General features: G+C 39.0%; 2 protein-coding genes across 2 annotated transcripts; both read left to right on the top strand.

The window, feature by feature from the left end:
* The first annotated feature begins 3280 nt into the window (after window positions 1–3280).
* Dsk (Drosulfakinin) lies at window positions 3281–13474 on the top strand. The gene is made up of 3 exons (XM_090153277.1): window positions 3281–3395; window positions 11326–11560; window positions 13133–13474. Exons 2-3 carry the CDS (start codon window positions 11335–11337, stop codon window positions 13375–13377), a joined length of 471 nt encoding a protein of 156 aa, XP_090009403.1. The 5' UTR covers window positions 3281–3395; window positions 11326–11334; the 3' UTR covers window positions 13378–13474.
* A 653-nt stretch (window positions 13475–14127) lies between these two features.
* LOC149935407 (uncharacterized) lies at window positions 14128–15386 on the top strand. The gene is made up of 3 exons (XM_090154223.1): window positions 14128–14150; window positions 14252–14563; window positions 14954–15386. The coding sequence occupies exons 2-3, from the start codon at window positions 14344–14346 to the stop codon at window positions 15379–15381; spliced, it is 648 nt and encodes a 215-aa protein (XP_090010349.1). The 5' UTR covers window positions 14128–14150; window positions 14252–14343; the 3' UTR covers window positions 15382–15386.
* Window positions 15387–16360: the final 974 nt, after the last annotated feature.

The raw sequence follows: 16360 nt of genomic DNA, 5'->3' as shown, positions 1-16360 counted from the left end.
GCAAGAGGAGCCGGGTTCGATCCCAGCTTGTGGCACTGGGTGAAAACTCGGAGCTACTCCTTCTGCGTTGAGTTTGCAAGTTTAAGGGGTTTTCCCCCGAGATCTTCGGTTTCCCCTTCCATATAAACTTGTTGAGGTTAACGGTAATAGTTAGTGTAGGGAGCTGTTGGCTTGAACGCGTGGCATGCAGGGCTTGCCACCACCCTCCTACGCATTGTAACCCGGCCACCTGAATTTATGGCTTCAAAAGTCGCTTGACGACTTAGGCCTAAGGTGGTGCCTTGGGTATTAGCCTAGCTGATTATTATTATTATTTATTATTATTATTACTTAAAGTACAGCGGCGTCGTCGGCTACACCGCGCGTGAAAATAGTACCTACCATTCCCTTTTCGGGTGATGTTACCCGAAAATGATCTTTCGTTATTACTCTTTCAACAGTTGTATTTTAGAGCTAGACCAGCGAAAACAAATTTCATCTAAGACATTCTGAGAAAGGTAATCAGGATCTTAAAAATCTCGTTGGCCACGAAATGAATGAAAAGATAATAATTAAATGATGGGTGGAAAAACTCTCTCCCACAACTAATTAACGCGCGCCTCCCCGAAATTAACCATGATTAATATCCAAACAAGAGGCAGAGAGAGATGCAAGTGGGAGGGAAGGGGATGAAAAAATAGAGGCGTGGCCTTCAACAAAGACAAGGAGGCGGACGCAAAATGTCATGGTCCAAATTATTTGGAGAAAGTGCTCCTGGTCGGGGACGCGAGGAGACCAACAACATACGTCCGGGAATGAATTTCAGGGACCCTTTGGGAGGGCGCGAAGAGGGTTCCGCATTAGCCAAATGCGATTTTAGTGTCCACAAATATTTGAATAAAGCGAAATAAACCGAGTAATGCTTAAACTTTCTAACTAGTTTTCCTGCAGAAAGTATATTTTCATATTAACGGCTTTTCGTGGAAGGGAGGACTAATAGGTCGTAGATAACGGATACGACAAGCTACCGTCATTTATTCTTTGTTCTTTTTATCCCCGACTCTTTTCCCGAGTGATTAACGAGGTTGTTCACACGTACAAATTATCATTATCGATGACACGGACACGCTGCTTGTGTAATATCACCCGAAAATCATTAAAAAAAATCCGATTGAAAATCAATTAAACGATGAAAGCGCGTTTCATTCCCGAAATTCGGTTGGATTAAACAGTTTCAGCAACTCGGGAAAATGACGCAAACGCGAACGTCTACGTCTAACCTCTCCCTTGGAAATCAACGTCGGGGCTAGACAAAGACGTTCGCGTTTACGTCATTTTCACGAGTCGCTGAAACCTAGGAGCAACAAACACCAGGAGAACTCAGCTAGCCTTTAAACACTCTAACGCAGTGTTGTGTACAAATTTCATTGGACGAACCTTTACGCTGAACGTTTTACGGAAATAGGGAAGACAATTTCCGAATTTTCCCCTTCCGACGGCAGCAGGTGCTAAAGCGTCTAACCAATGAAAAGTGTACGCAGGAAAATGCACAACTTTTGACGGGTTGCGTTCTCCTTGTGTGGGGTGCTGTGTTTGTTGCTCCTAGATGCTAGCGTCTATTATTCGAGACGAAACGCGGGTATTATTGTTGAAACTCTTAAGAAAAATAATCAGTTTGATACATAAATTCGTCTGTTTACATTAGATCTCAACAATAGACTGTTGAGCCACCCTCTTAAACACGTGAACGGGGAACTTGTAGAAGATTGGATTTTACTCGATAACGTTACGTCAACACTCCTACAAGTTTCCCCTAGACGTTTTCGAGGGTACCTTAAACCATAAATTCTCAACGGAATCAAAGAGAAATGCTACGCAAAGACTAGGAAATTACCGCGCTCTGTTTGTATAATTCTTATAATTGGCAGCGTATACGCGTACGCGTGGGTTGATACAATAGTTACCAAAAGGTTGGTGGGACGCGTGAATGTATACTTAACTATAAGCTATTCTCGGCAGGTGACCGTTGAAACACTACATTTAGTTTAATGATTTAACCTCAAATGAGAACCAAATATAACCGTCGCTTTCGCTGCATTACACTCGTAGAAATTATATTAAAAATAAAAATAAGGATCTTCCATCTGCATTTATTCAATTCGTAGCTTGGGTTCGTTGCCACGGTAACGCGTCTCGGTCGGCCATGACATTAAGACGCCCATGGTGGTCACGTGATTATTTCGCAGGATCGGGTGGCGTTTTGCTTCGTGATCTGTGACGGCAAATTAATGTCATGTCGGCCGTTTCAAGGCGTGGCTTAGCTACGACCAAGCACCCATGCAATAGAACCAGGAATAGAATCAGGAATCCATACCTCTACTTGGAATGCTTATCGCTGAAGATTTTCGTCTCGATGTTGCTGACGGTTTTTCTGACGTCACTATGTTAACTAACAACAACGTGAGAGGGGAGAGCGTGCAGAGGGGATTTTTTATCTCGTAGGCGGGGCTAAAGCCGTCAGCGTGATCTTAACATACGCACTACGGAAGGATAAGCATTCCAAGTAGAGGTATAGATTCCTGATGGAATAGATGCACGTAACAAGGATTCAGTTTATCAATCAAAACATGTCGGCAGCCGTAGCTACGCTTTTAATACAATAGAGCAATTAAGCTACGCGTGTACGTTAAACTTGTACATATAACTCTAAACGAAGCGTACACCTTTATGTTGAACGTGAGGAGCTTAATCTCCATTCGTGATATAATAGGTTGTCTTTAGATCGGGCATCTTGGAGAATTAGAATGCAATTTATTTTCGGTTCGCAACGATATTTCATAAGTCAGTATAAAAGAAATTCCAAGTATAATTTACAATCAATCCGAACGAGATACAATCGCCATGATACACGAAAACGATTTTTACAAACAACCATTAAGCGGGTTTTCATCTAGCAATCGGCCGATGGAAATCTGTATTCGAGGAGTGAAGCCCGTCGAAGAAATAGGAACGGCCCGTCCCCGCTTAAGTATTCCCGAAAAAAGGGGGCCCCATTAATGCACAAGCATCGGGCCCGGGATTGCCGCTAGAGCCCTTCTTTCCCGGCATTATTTGGGAGAGAGCCGCGTAGGCGTCCCGACCAATCGGAAGCGCTGAAAAGACGCGTTTCCACGGCGACCAAACTTTTGCGGACAAATGAGAGAGCCCCCTCTGGCGGAAAAGAAAACTAAAGGATGGAGATATTAAAACTGGCCGCGGGACCATTCGTCCCATCGTGCTCCGCCCGACAAAGTGCACACTCTCTCCACAATTTCAACACCACCGACACCAGATATTTGGCCACGTCACGAAACTTTTTTTTTAAATTCAAATTTAAAGATAATCAACTTTTGAAATTCGCAGTTTCACAAAGTCAGGTAAATATTTTTTTCCCAAACATAATTACGATTGCAGCCCGGTTTGATAAAACAACGATAACTTTTCCGTTTTTAATTTAAATGTCTTCTAAAACTATCCGAGAAACTTTCTATATTCCGTTTTTAATTTAAATATCCTCTAAAACTATCCGATAAACTTTCTATATTCCGTTTATAATTTAAATATCCTCTAAAACTATCCGCAAAACTTTCTATAAGTATTAAATAATATAAAATTATACGATTTTGAATTGCGGATGATAAATAAAATAGCTTTTGAAAGTTTATTCCGTTTTGTAAAGACCGCCTGCAGCGGTGCTCTAGTAGCCAGGCACGTACGCTTTACGAGCGAGTCTAACGCGTAGGAACTATCACTGGAAACTCGACTACAAAACATTTTTACGTCTATCTAATTTCTAAAATTTTAAACATAATGCTGGGAGCGTATTTTTAGCGCGCCCTTTTATCTTAAGTATAATTATCCAATTAACTCCAACAATTAGCTCTAAATTCGGTTAAAATCTTCCTTTAACGTCGCTTTTAATTTCTGTGGGAAATAGACAAGTAATGGGGTATATACACTAATAAAAGGTCGAAAAGGACGAGCGCTTGACAATTTAATTGGGCGAACAAACAAGAGTTTCGATAACCCCCCCCCCCCCCCCTGCGATAATAACACGCGGCGGCTCTATCGAATTATAATTGAGGCTGGCCAAATAACAAAGCTTAGAACGATTCGACAAACGAAGACGCAAAAACGAAAATAATTAAAATCTTCATCTCGAAGAGCGAATCGACACTTCGCGGCAGTCATTACTGAACTAAAGCCACGTTCACACTAGAGCCTAAAACCCAGTTTAGGTCAGTTTGAATGTCAGTTTTGACCGCCGACGATAATTCTTGGTTCACACGTGCAAAATCGCTTCACCCCGGCTCGCTTATAGCCAAGGCTTAACGCCATTTCAAATTATGAATAGAATTTTGAAAATACTAAAATGTATCCCAAAACAATTAGTTAATCATGTTTACTATACATACTGTAATATTATTTGACATTATTTCGAATTTTATTCCCATTATTTTGAAAATTACGAGCAATTTTACTTGCCCGCCTTATCGCTCTGAAAACGATTCTAAGCGAACTGACTTTGACGAGTTGCTTCCCCAACCAACACGAAACGATTTCTCACGCTGGTTTTGGAAACTAGTTATCTAAACGAAGCGATTCTAGGGTTAAGTGTGAACGTGGCTTAAGAGACAGTGAAAATATTTGGCCATCAAATTCGCCGGAAGCTCTTTGGTCAAATGAGGGTCACGCGGACGCCCTGTTGCGTACTAGTCATGGCCGCGCCCAAACATCAGATAAATATTAATGGAGGACATCGACAAATAATCCGAACTAGTATTGAAGTACCCTATACCCGAAGAAGCGACGTAAGGTCATTTGATTTGCCCTTGCTCGTAAAAAAGTTAAATCCAATTAGCTTCGAAAGGTTTTTTAACCCCAAGTTTACTCTTTAATTGGTATCATCTCGTTTCCGAAAAAAATTTAAAAATGTCTGGAATTGGGAATAATAACGTTTTCCATTTGACTGCTCGAGATTCGCTCCGAATCTACCTCTGATGTCATTGATCTCATTCCGATCGTTAAGAAGAGGATTCCCGAGCTAAAAAGGAACGCGTGAAAAAATGGCTTCGACTGGACTGAGCGCGTTGGAAACACGCTCTCGATAACTCCAAATCGACCAATCGGCTTTGGGCGATCTTGGAGCACTCGAGAGCGGTAAATGGAACACTCGAAAATTGATCGGAACAGATCCGAGCACGCAAATGGAACATAAAATGTTGATCAGAGCCCTCGAGAGCAGTCAAATGGAAAACTCTACGCTAAATTGGAGCCGATTAATTCAGACAGCGAGCTCTCACCGCGAAATGTTGTCCCCGGAATACGGGACCGTTTAATGTGGCCGACCAAATTGGGCTCGCAAAGTCAAGGACTTCCAGAGACAACGCGAAATTGCGCTTTTGTAAAACTTTCATATAATTCGCGAGGAAAATATGTATTCCTAATTGCGTGCAAAACTCAAGTTTCTATGTTTTGAGGTAAACTGTGGGCTTCTATTAGTAGCTTTCATCTCTAGAGCGAAAAAGTCTAATGACATCAGGATCTGCCTTTGAACTTTGGCCACCATCTTGATCAAATATCGTCAGTGACGGTGTCAGGCCAAGTAGGTAGGGCCCCAATTTTTGGGGCCCTTAGAAGGATTTTGGGCCTCTCTTCCATTTTCTAGCTAGCAAAATATGGTATTTATCCCTCAAAACTTCAATTTCTTTACTCCCAGTAGTATTTTAAAGAATTTAAAAGTTATCCATCAAAAGCTTTCACTAACTTAAAATGTTTTAGGGCCCCCCTTTCGAAGGATTTGGGGACCCTTTTAAAATTACTCCCCCCCCCCCCGGCATCAACTATGACTATCGCGTGAAAAAATTTACACTCCAGACCCAGTCAGTTCCGAACGAAACAAGCTACTAAAAATAACATAATTCGTATTTTTTTTAAAGTTATTTCCTTAGACTTCGAAAATTTATGTAGGTGAAACAGATCAAAATCAAAACAAAAATAGGGAATAAATAATCTACGATTTCGCAAAAACTTCGTCGATTCGATATGAAACCGATCTTAGGGTTCGAATATTTTATGTAAATTTCTTTAAGTTAGCGAGTTCTAAGCCGCTTTTTTCGGGGAACACCTACCACCTTTCAACCGACTTCTTGTTTTAGTTGAAAGTAAATTCAATCATCCCTTCCGGAGTAAGAGGGTTGCGAATGAAAATCTGGCCAGAAAAGCACCCACTCTCCGTACATCAAAGAAATCATGGCTGGAAAATGTTTTCCCTCTGAACAAATGTTTGCTCCAAGCGCGTTTTACGCGCCTCGATAAACACCGGCGAAAAACCCAAAACAAGACGTTCCGCCTTCTGTGAAATAAAAAGTCTTCGTTTAAAAAAAATCAAAATATCCTCTCCTTAAGCAAGAATTACTTTATCCCTTTTTGGTTTGTACGGAGAGCCATTTATTAAATAGCATGCCTCGATTTATTATGTCTAATTACGGATCAACAAATTGACCCCACAATCAAACACTCGCTTAATTACAAAAATGGACTTTGATGGGGAATTTAGGGGAACAACTATTAATTTAATAACTTAACAGGTATAAACTTTTCGTTTGAATCTAAACGCGTACACTTGAAATCAAACTATTGGCTGGTTGTAGCAGCGTCGTCACCATAAGGTCGGTGTCACCCGTAGATCGTAATGCAAAATTAATAAAAGAAAAGAAAATTAATACGATGAGAGTCACCCATTCTGTGGATAACACCCGGTGCTGGCCGCCCCGGACCCTAATGAAGCTATTGGTCAAGGACTCAAGGACAGCTGGGATTTGGACTACATTTTCAAAAGCAATAGTAATCGGATTTGGTCATCTGTAGACTAGTACGTTTTTTCAGTTCTGTGATTTCGAGGTAGGGTAGCTTTGACGCATTGTTAATCCAATAGTGTTCTGGCGAATAGTTCTGGTGGGTTATTATACCCGTAAAAAGATCTACTTTAGCAGTGGCGCTGATCCCATGGGGGCGGCGGGGCCGAAGCCCCCATTGGGAAAAATCTTGGTAAAACCGCCGATTGGCGTTCGAAGTACCTGACGACGTCAGGCTGACGTTCAACAGCCATCAAACTAGTGGCAATGACTGGTCAAAATGTAACATTCGCGATGATTGTACCTTTTGACTAAATAATGACTCCTTTTACTATTTACTTTAACCGAAACCAGTGGTGTAGCCGGGGGGGAGCACAGGGAGCACATGCCCCCCCCCCGAAACGTATGGTCGTACGTACAAATATTTTTATTTTTTTACTTTTTTTCAATGATGTGCCCCCCCCCCCCGAAACAAAATCCTGGCTACGCTGAGGACCGAAACCAATAGTTAGATGACGATATGCTCATGGCCCACGACATATTTAAAACACTAGCCTGATAAATCAAGTAGGAAGTCACAATTTTTAAATAATTCGGAGCTTCGTTTCATTACGTTTAAACTTCTATCAAAGGTTTTTGAGGAAGGTGAGCCGTTTAGTTTTCAAATTATAATTCATTTTTTAAATAATGGATTATATAATTATACGGAAACATTTGCAGTCAAATCCTAATTATCCTATGCCTTATTAGCCTGAATTGGCGTCTTGTACTTAAACCAGCATCAAACTGCCACAATTCTAAAATGAGGAAGAAATGCATTTTACGATGAAGTAGGCTACGTGACGGAAGATAATATATATTCGAATAATTCGATCGTGGTAATTAATGCGTATATGTTTTGTTCTATAATCTAACGTGTAAAGAATATAATTTAAATACTTATAATAATGTGTTTATAAGATTTGGTATTTCATTAAAACTAATAAAATTATTTAGTGTAAAATTATATTAAAATTAGTTTGTCATAGAAATCAGAAGGTAACTAGTACTGTACTTTCTGATTGTTGATACCAGGGCTGGTAGCCCTCTTTGAAGAACTTTATGTCACGTGAATGGCCAGGTATATCATTTTTTGGCTAGTAAGCTGTAGACAGTCGTATAGGTTTATAGAACTTGATACGGGGTTGTCTGGTAGTTATCACTCCGCGTAAGGTATCTATTTATTTAATATATCTATGGTAGCAAGAAAGTGTTGCCAGTGGCCTCATTCCAAGTTTATTAGTGACTGTACTTTAGTATACGTCTGTTCTGATATTCTAAATTAAAATATTCGACTGCTCCGACTTTTCATGTAGAATCGCGATCTAAATCCGTGACTCTAGTTAGAACCATTATTATTTATCGATTCCAGAGAACGTGTGAAAAATCTCCGAAATAGTTATTTTATTAACTCTTAAATAAATTAGTCAAACTAGTTTCGCTTAAATAACTTGGTAATTTAAGCCCATACGATAGAAACTTACTCTCTTATGGATAGATTAAAACAAGATGTTTTCTGGGTAATCTTTGAGTTACTTACAACTGCTTATTTGAAGCGAGTTTCCGCTTTTGGGAAGCGGTTGAAAAATTCCTCCACTGACCGAGAGCCGCTTGTAATGCTACTGTTTATAATGGAAAATTCATATTTTAGTTACACGTTTCAAACAGAATATTATTTAAATTTAAGTTAGACACAAATGGATAAAAATCAATTACGTAATAAATACAAATGAAATTACATAAAAATTACAATTAATTAAATATAAACATTGTAAAACAAGGTGGTCAACATTTTCTGCGATGGAGGCCGAGACCAGAGATTCCATTTTCTCGTGCGCGAATTTAGACCCCCACAAAATTGAGTGACAGCGTCGACAGCTTGACCGACGGCTTGGACGGTTTTTGAATAGAATATATACAATGAGCATCAAAAAAAGAGGTAAGCTACAATATATGGAATTGTCCAGGCGGTCACTCAAGCTGTCAGAGCTGTCAATCAGTTGTCACTAGGTCCAAAAATTAAGTACAGGATAAGAGGGGTGGAAATTCGCTCTGGTCTCGGTCTTTAAAACCGATCCTTCGATTTCGACAGATCAACGGATCTAGTTTTTTGCCCGTTCCAAAGTACTTGAACTACTTAATAAAAACACCACAAATACCAAAAACACGGAATATCAAAGTAATAATAGTTACAACATGGGCCAAATAATGATAAATCCAGGACATGACTCTATGCGAAAAACCCGTCCAACAGCGCTAACACCCGATCACTATTGCCCCCTATTGGGAAAAACGCGCGATCGCGGACCTACGTCATTTTGGGAGCAAATTTTTTAGGGACAGTTTTCAAAAATAATACACGTGGTCGTCGTAGTAAATATCCTGGAATATTTATTCACAGTTATCATATATAGTGTGGTTATTAAAGGAAGTACTTATTTTTATACGTACTAAGTTCATAATTAGTATAATATATATAATTATTTAATATTAAACATATACTTTCCTAGAATCGTTAAAATTTATCAAAAAATGAGGGGCCAAATATGGCATGATTTTCGAATTACAACCGCCACTTATTTCCGAATTCCGACTCAGTCATCACTAGATGGCGTTCGGGAAACCGGAAACTTGCTTGATTTTGCCCCCAATTTTTTTCTATTTTTTCCTCCTTTTCCCCCCTACTAAAATGGCCGCCTGTGTCTTTTAGTGGACGGCCGATTTAGTACGCGTGAAGGTACCAGAGTCATGTCCTGGATTTATCATTATTTGGCCCATGGTTACAATGACACATACGTCGAAATGACATTTGGTCTCCGGCCTCCAATATAAAAATGTGTCCCCTTATATTTAGTGGTTTCTCAGTCCTGATTTAGCGGTTTGTATTTTTCGGAGGATTTGTTGCTTAAGACATTTGAGAGTTTTCAGCAATTCATGAGATAAGAAAGCACCAACGGTTAAATTATGTAACACCAGGAAGACATATTTTGGTGAAATACCGCGATTTGAGTTTTGAGGGGTCTTCTCAAGTTCTCAACCATGTTGCCTTACATTTTTTCGGAAGTTTATAGCTTTTAGGCCGGTTTGACTGTTAGTTACTTTTGTAAATTGATTGAAAATAAACTAGTGTTGTAAGTTCGAAAATTTTCCGTATTTTTCCGAAGAAAAATAAAAAAAGTTTTCATTCCATGATTAGTCTAATATATTGTTTGCAAATTGAAATAAAGCGGCATTTTCGCCTCATTTTCGAATCTGAAAGTAAAACTAAACCTCTAGACTAGTTTAAACTGATTAACAATGTAACGCTATTAATGTTTTGTAGAATGTTTACTGATATTAGACATTTTATATCGATAAAAAGTTAAAAACATTAAAAACCCTTAAAAGGTAATTTATGTTTCAAATTTTTATTTTTCCGATTTGCGGAAACTTTTCTGGAAAATTTTCCGCATTTTATTTTTCCGGAAAATTAACAACACTAAAATAAACTCATTTGGTCGGTCGTTCCTTTCTTGAAACGCTACTTATTATAGAAAGCCCCCAATGAGAGTTTCGCGGGTGGGGCCACTGAAAGCTTACCGCCTACTTCGGTACCGGATTTACTGAAGGTGGGGCCCTTGGCCGATTTTGGCGGGGGCCTATGTCCCGAAGCTGTGCTTATGTCACGAGAAAAATGATTTTTCAAATAATAAAGCGAATCAGTGAAAAATCTATTGTTTTGTAAGTTGAAAAATAACCGAACCCTTTTTTCCGGAAAATTTTCCGTATTTTTCCGAGAGAAAAAAAAAGTTTTAATTCCATGATTAGTCTAATATTGTTTGCAAAATTAAATAAAGCGGCATTTTCGCCTCAATTTTTCGAATCTAAAAGTAAAACTAAACCTCTAGACTAGCTGATTAAAAATGTAACACTATTAATGTTTTGTAGTATGTTTACTGTTATTAGACATTTTATATCGATAAAAAGTTATTATTTTTCCGATTTGCGGAAAATTTTCCGGAAAATATTCTAGAAAATTTTTCGTGTTTTATTTTTCCGGAAAATTAACAACACTAGAAAAATCCATTGATTTCATCAGTGGTGGGGGCCTTCTGTTGGTGGGGGCCCATAGGCCTGTGCCTAGTAGGCCCTTTCCTTAATCCGGAACTGCCCTACTTACTCCACTGGGTGTGGCAGTTGCCAAAAAATAGTCTTCGGTGGCGGCGATAAATGTTTGGGTCTCCAGTCTCTAGTACATGTGCGCTGTAAGATACGGTCTCCAGTCTCCACTGGGAGATCTGGCCACCGTTATCTGGGTAGTCCACAATAATTGTAAGTCTCCAGTCTCCGTGATGCCATGGGTGCGCTTTGAGCAGCAAACAAAATGGTAACAATTCAATAACCCACAGAAGTACTTGGCTTTCTTTTTTAGAGTGGAAAAATGAGAGTCCCTTTGTTTCTGATGATGGTTTTTCTGTCCGAAGCCTTGGTCAGTTCTACAGGACTTCCAATCATTCGCCACGCCGACCTTCAACAGATAGCCAGGATGATTCTCCCTTACGTTAACAGCAGAAATCGAGCCGGCAAGAACGATTTCGCGGGAATCAACGGAGTTGGAGGGCACAACGTCAATAGTGCCACGACGGGCAAAACACGCTCTTATAAAGGTTAATCAAAATAATCAGCCAGGCTAATACCCAAGGCTCCACTTTAAGCCCAAATCATCTTACCTTACAAGTCATCTAACTTACTAGCCATTATTTCAGGGGGGTGGGTTACAATGCGTAGGAGGGTGGTGGTAAGACCTTCATGCCACGCGAGACAACAACACCCTTTACTAACTATTACCAAAAGTGACATAATTACCAAAAGTGTGTCAATCGGACCTATTTCTGAATGAATGTTACGAGCGAAATACAAGTTGGGAGGGGAGAAGGGAAAGTATGCCTTGGGGAGGGAAGGAAGTTAAAACCAACAAATAACGCCTCGCAGAGAGGAACGGAGGAACTAAGTAGCACTTAGTTAGTGTATTTTTTGATTTTTCGTCGTTCTGTGGAGATGCTATCGCCATCTACCTACGATATAATACCATAGACTAAAAAGATCCAAAAAGGCGACAATAAATAGTCTTTTATGTGGTCGATCTCGAGTCGAGCATTCATTAAACCTTTAGCATACGAAAGTACAGGGATTGTAATTGGTAATTATGTCACTTTTGCTATTACCGTTAACCTCAACACGTTTTTATGGAAACCCAGGGCCGGATTAAGACTTTATGGGGCCCTAGGCCCTAGTTTATTTTGGTGCCCCTTTCAATAGCGAGCGAAGCGAGCTAGGCGCTTCCTCAATTTATAATTGAGAAATGGAAGGAAAATTCATTTTGCTGCCAGATTTAGTATGTCCGATGTCGTCAGGGGCTAGACGGCAGTCCGTCAGAAAATGTGACAATCAAACGTTTTTGGTTCATACGGGTGGACGCATTTACTAAAATTACTTCGGAAAATATTTTGTGAAAAGCCAATGATTAAAGTTTTGTACTTTTATTTTTTTCGAACCCTCTTGGTGCCCCTTGTAGGCTTGGTGGCCCAGGCCTATTCGGCCTATTGGTTAATCCGCCCCTGTGGAAACCCCTTTAACTAGTGGGGAGATAACTCGTTAACTCAACGCGGAAGGAGTTATTCCGAGTTTTCACCCAGTGACACAAGCTGGGATCGATCGTGGCTCCGCTTGCTAACCACTCCACCACCCCACCATAATTGTTGTATTTAAACAATTGATCCCACCCTGTCGTGACGAATAATGCACGAAGTGGCGCCAACCCTAGATTCATCGCGGAACTATTATGTAGCAAAGCTCTCTGGACTTTAGAAGCAAGGGGGTCTTGATCAAGAAGATGTTTGAACAAATTTCTGTAAGAGTTAAAATTGATGACGTCACCCAGATGAGCCTCCGTTGATTTTCAATACGATCTCATCTGGGTGACGTCACTATTTTACATAGCAACGCAAAAGCCGTAATATTTTGATAAAAAACCCTGCGGTCGAGGTACCTTGCTTTAGAAACTGTCATATGTTAAATACTGGTTCAGAAACGACTCTAGAGATGGCGCTGGTGTAATTTAAAAATTACTATGACAGGAATTTAGTGTAGGTTGAACCTCTAGTGTATTCTTACCAACTAAGGCGGTTGGTTCGGCTGATACATTAATTCGGAATTGAATCAATTTGTGGACTTTGCAGGCTCGGACATTCACTCGGACGAAGAAGACGAGAATGTCCCGGTGGACCTCGGTTTGACGGACTTTGACGACGAGGACTTGCTGACGGCTGGAAGCGGCGTCAACGAAAGGACGATAAGCGGAAGTGGCGGAAACTACCACGATAAGCGACAATTTGACGATTACGGTCACATGAGGTTCGGGAGGAGTGACCCTTCCATGGCTAAGAAATTCGACGATTACGGACACATGAGATTCGGAAAGTGAAAGTTGGGACTCGGTCCGTTGATAAACTCCCAAAACTATATTAAATAAAAATTATAAATATATTATTAAAAATATAATAAATGAATTTATATAGTTTTATGGAATCTCGAGATAATTTACATTTACAACAAAAAATAAGGACGTATCGTTGAAAAGATTGTTCGTCACAAAATGATAATCTATACCTCTATTCCCGTCGCATTTTGTGAACTATTTAAGTAGGCATATTTAAAAAAAAACCTTCCAAGTACTCCAAGAGAAAAACCTTGTCGCGTTGAATATTATACATATATTGAAATTAAAAATAATTCCTTTTTGTGATATTTTAAAAGGCGTATATGTATTTTTTTCATATAACCAATTTCGCGAGATAAAACGCGTTTAAATCCTTTTTAGAAGAAAAAGGGCCTGTGGGAATGGCGGAACAACCAGCTTAACGTATGATAAAACGCGGTATAACTCATGTCTCACTTCTGAAAGACCCGGGATTTGTTGACTTTTTCCAGGCAATTGGGGGAAAAAAATATAAAAGAGGAATAGAAACTATAGCTTCCGTGAGGCGTTAAAACTATCGACGTTTGAAAGCGTTTGCTTTTGCGTTATAGAGTAGTAGCACTCGGTAGCTTTGGCCATGGCCGTCATTGTGGGCGCGAATTTTTTACGAATAGGAAAAAGCATGGGTGACGTCGTGTGACGTAGCACTGCCATTACTCTATAGGCTTCCGATTAATGATATTTCAATAGACGAGGCTTACGTCATAACATTATTGGAAGTGAGTAGCCCTATATCAATAGATAAAATTTCTATTCCTCTGTCTATTTTCTTTTGGAAAGCTTAGCGGATGGGAAGAAAAAGTATGAAATGGTTTTTCAGAAAGCTCGAGCGCAGCAACGCACGTTTCTGCGTAATAAAAGAATATTCTCGAACGATAGGCCTAACGGTTCTCCCGTAGTCGACCTTTGGAAATGAATAAGGGCGTGATATTGGTCGTAGTTGCATCGATTCTGTGTATTCTCTCCTTTCATCGCGGTTCGAGCATCAACCCTCTGATGATTTATTCACAATTTCTACCTCAATATACCCAAGATGTCAACAATAATCGAATGTTGATATTCTCCGAGTTGGCGTCTTCATTTAAACGGTTCAAAAGAGGAACTTATTCGCCCGATTCAGGAAATATTACAAGTACAAATTAACAAAGAATACTATATTTTATCAAGAATGTATTTATTTATACTCAGGGATAATGAATATGTCGAGACTATCGACGGACACGTTGAGGCCCTAACGCCATCACGCTAAGGTGGGGGTGGAGGAAAAAAGGAGGCGGTCTTATTTTTTGCGTCCTCGCAGCAGCGTTAATCTCGTCGAAAAACGTAATTTTTAAGAACCAATGAGATTGCGGTATTATTTGATTTTATTAAAGCGGAGGAGCATACCGGGGGGCCCAACGGGTGGAATTGGAGAAACGCTAAAAATAATCTCGACATATTCATTCTCCCTGAGTATAAATAAATACATTCTTGATTTTATCAAGCTCATTAATTAAAGAAAATGATTAATCTTAATTTACAGAAATGGATGGACAACTAGCTAACGTTCGGGAGGTCCTAAGAAAGACTCACCAAAAGGGACTATCGAGATTTATATCGGCTGAAAATAATTCCATTACTAAGAGCGCCGAAATTATTTATGGGCGAAGAGACAATAGCGAAGAGGAAAATGAAACAGTTGTTTCCGAAAAGAGAACTACACCTCGAACTACACCTCGAACTACACCTAACACCCACGAGAATGATACCGTAGGAATAACGAACAACGACCGCGTGGCTGACAAAAATGGGAAACATAAGAAATTCGTAATTCCATTCGGTCTAATTATTGTATCTGTTACTTTCGTGGCATTTGTTGTAATGGTGATTGTGAAATTCTGCTTACCCAAAATTACGCAAAATGCGAAATTCAAAAGGTTAGATAACATACTGAAAAAAAGCAAATTGTAAAAATATACCCTTCAAAACTATAAATTATTTTCTTAAATCAAGCTCTTCGTACTTTTATTTGTAGCGAGGGGCAAGTCACTCCTCGCATGGGTGCGATATAATCAAAGTAAAATGATTAAATCGGTGCACGATTTAATCATTGAATCACGATTTAATCATTGAATCACGATTTAATCATTGAATCACGATTTAATCATTGAATCACGATTTAATCATTGAATCACGATTTAATCATTGAATCACGATTTAATCATTGAATCACGATTTAATCATTGAATCACGATTTAATCATTGAATCACGATTTAATCATTGAATCACGATTTAATCATTGAATCACGATTTAATCATTGAATCACGATTTAATCATTGAATCACGATTTAATCATTGAATCACGATTTAATCATTGAATCACGATTTAATCATTGAATCACGATTTAATCATTGAATCACGATTTAATCATTCCAATCACGATTTAATCATTGAAATCACGATTTAATCATTGAATCACGATTTAAACAATATAATCTGTTAAATCGAAATTTAAATAATTGTAATCACAGTTTAATCAACTAAAAATACGCTTATTTATTTTGATTATTAACATTGATTAAATGCATATTAAATTTTCTTTCTTGTGTTTGATTGAAATGATTAACAAAAAAATAACTTTCACATTTGATTTAAAACACTAGAGCTGCGTAAGGAGAGTTATCACAGCTTAATAATTGAGCTACCATTCTAATAGGAACACTTTATTTTTACTTTTTGATTTTATCTATCACATTTCTCAAGAGATTTGAGGAAACATTTGACTCCATCATTTAGTGTGAGACGAAAATAAACTTGACTGATGACATGGGCTCAAGATTTAGATTCGAGGGGTCGGACATTCAAAGAAATCCTGTCCATTTTCCAAGAAATCCGAAATCCAGCCTGGATATTTTCCAAATACATAATTTTTTTTCGAAAACTCGAA

The sequence above is a fragment of the Leiobunum rupestre genome, chromosome 7, assembly GCF_980474605.1.
Source record: "Leiobunum rupestre chromosome 7, qqLeiRupe1.1.hap1, whole genome shotgun sequence".
Classification (NCBI taxonomy): Eukaryota; Metazoa; Arthropoda; class Arachnida; order Opiliones; family Sclerosomatidae; genus Leiobunum; species Leiobunum rupestre.
Note: the sequence above shows the minus strand (reverse complement) of the source record. Positions and strands in the feature narration are given on the sequence as shown.

What these genes read in the sequence shown, in the direction of transcription:
- LOC149935407 (XM_090154223.1), top strand. Translation starts at nt 14,344, where the DNA reads ATGAATAAGGGCGTGATATTGGTCGTAGTTGCATCGATTCTGTGTATT. An exon ending in CGATTCAGGAAATATTACAA is followed by an intron (nt 14,564 to 14,953) that starts GTACAAATTAAC and finishes CTTAATTTACAG; the next exon opens with AAATGGATGGACAACTAGCT.
- Dsk (XM_090153277.1), top strand. Translation starts at nt 11,335, where the DNA reads ATGAGAGTCCCTTTGTTTCTGATGATGGTTTTTCTGTCCGAAGCCTTG. An exon ending in CAAAACACGCTCTTATAAAG is followed by an intron (nt 11,561 to 13,132) that starts GTTAATCAAAAT and finishes TGGACTTTGCAG; the next exon opens with GCTCGGACATTCACTCGGAC.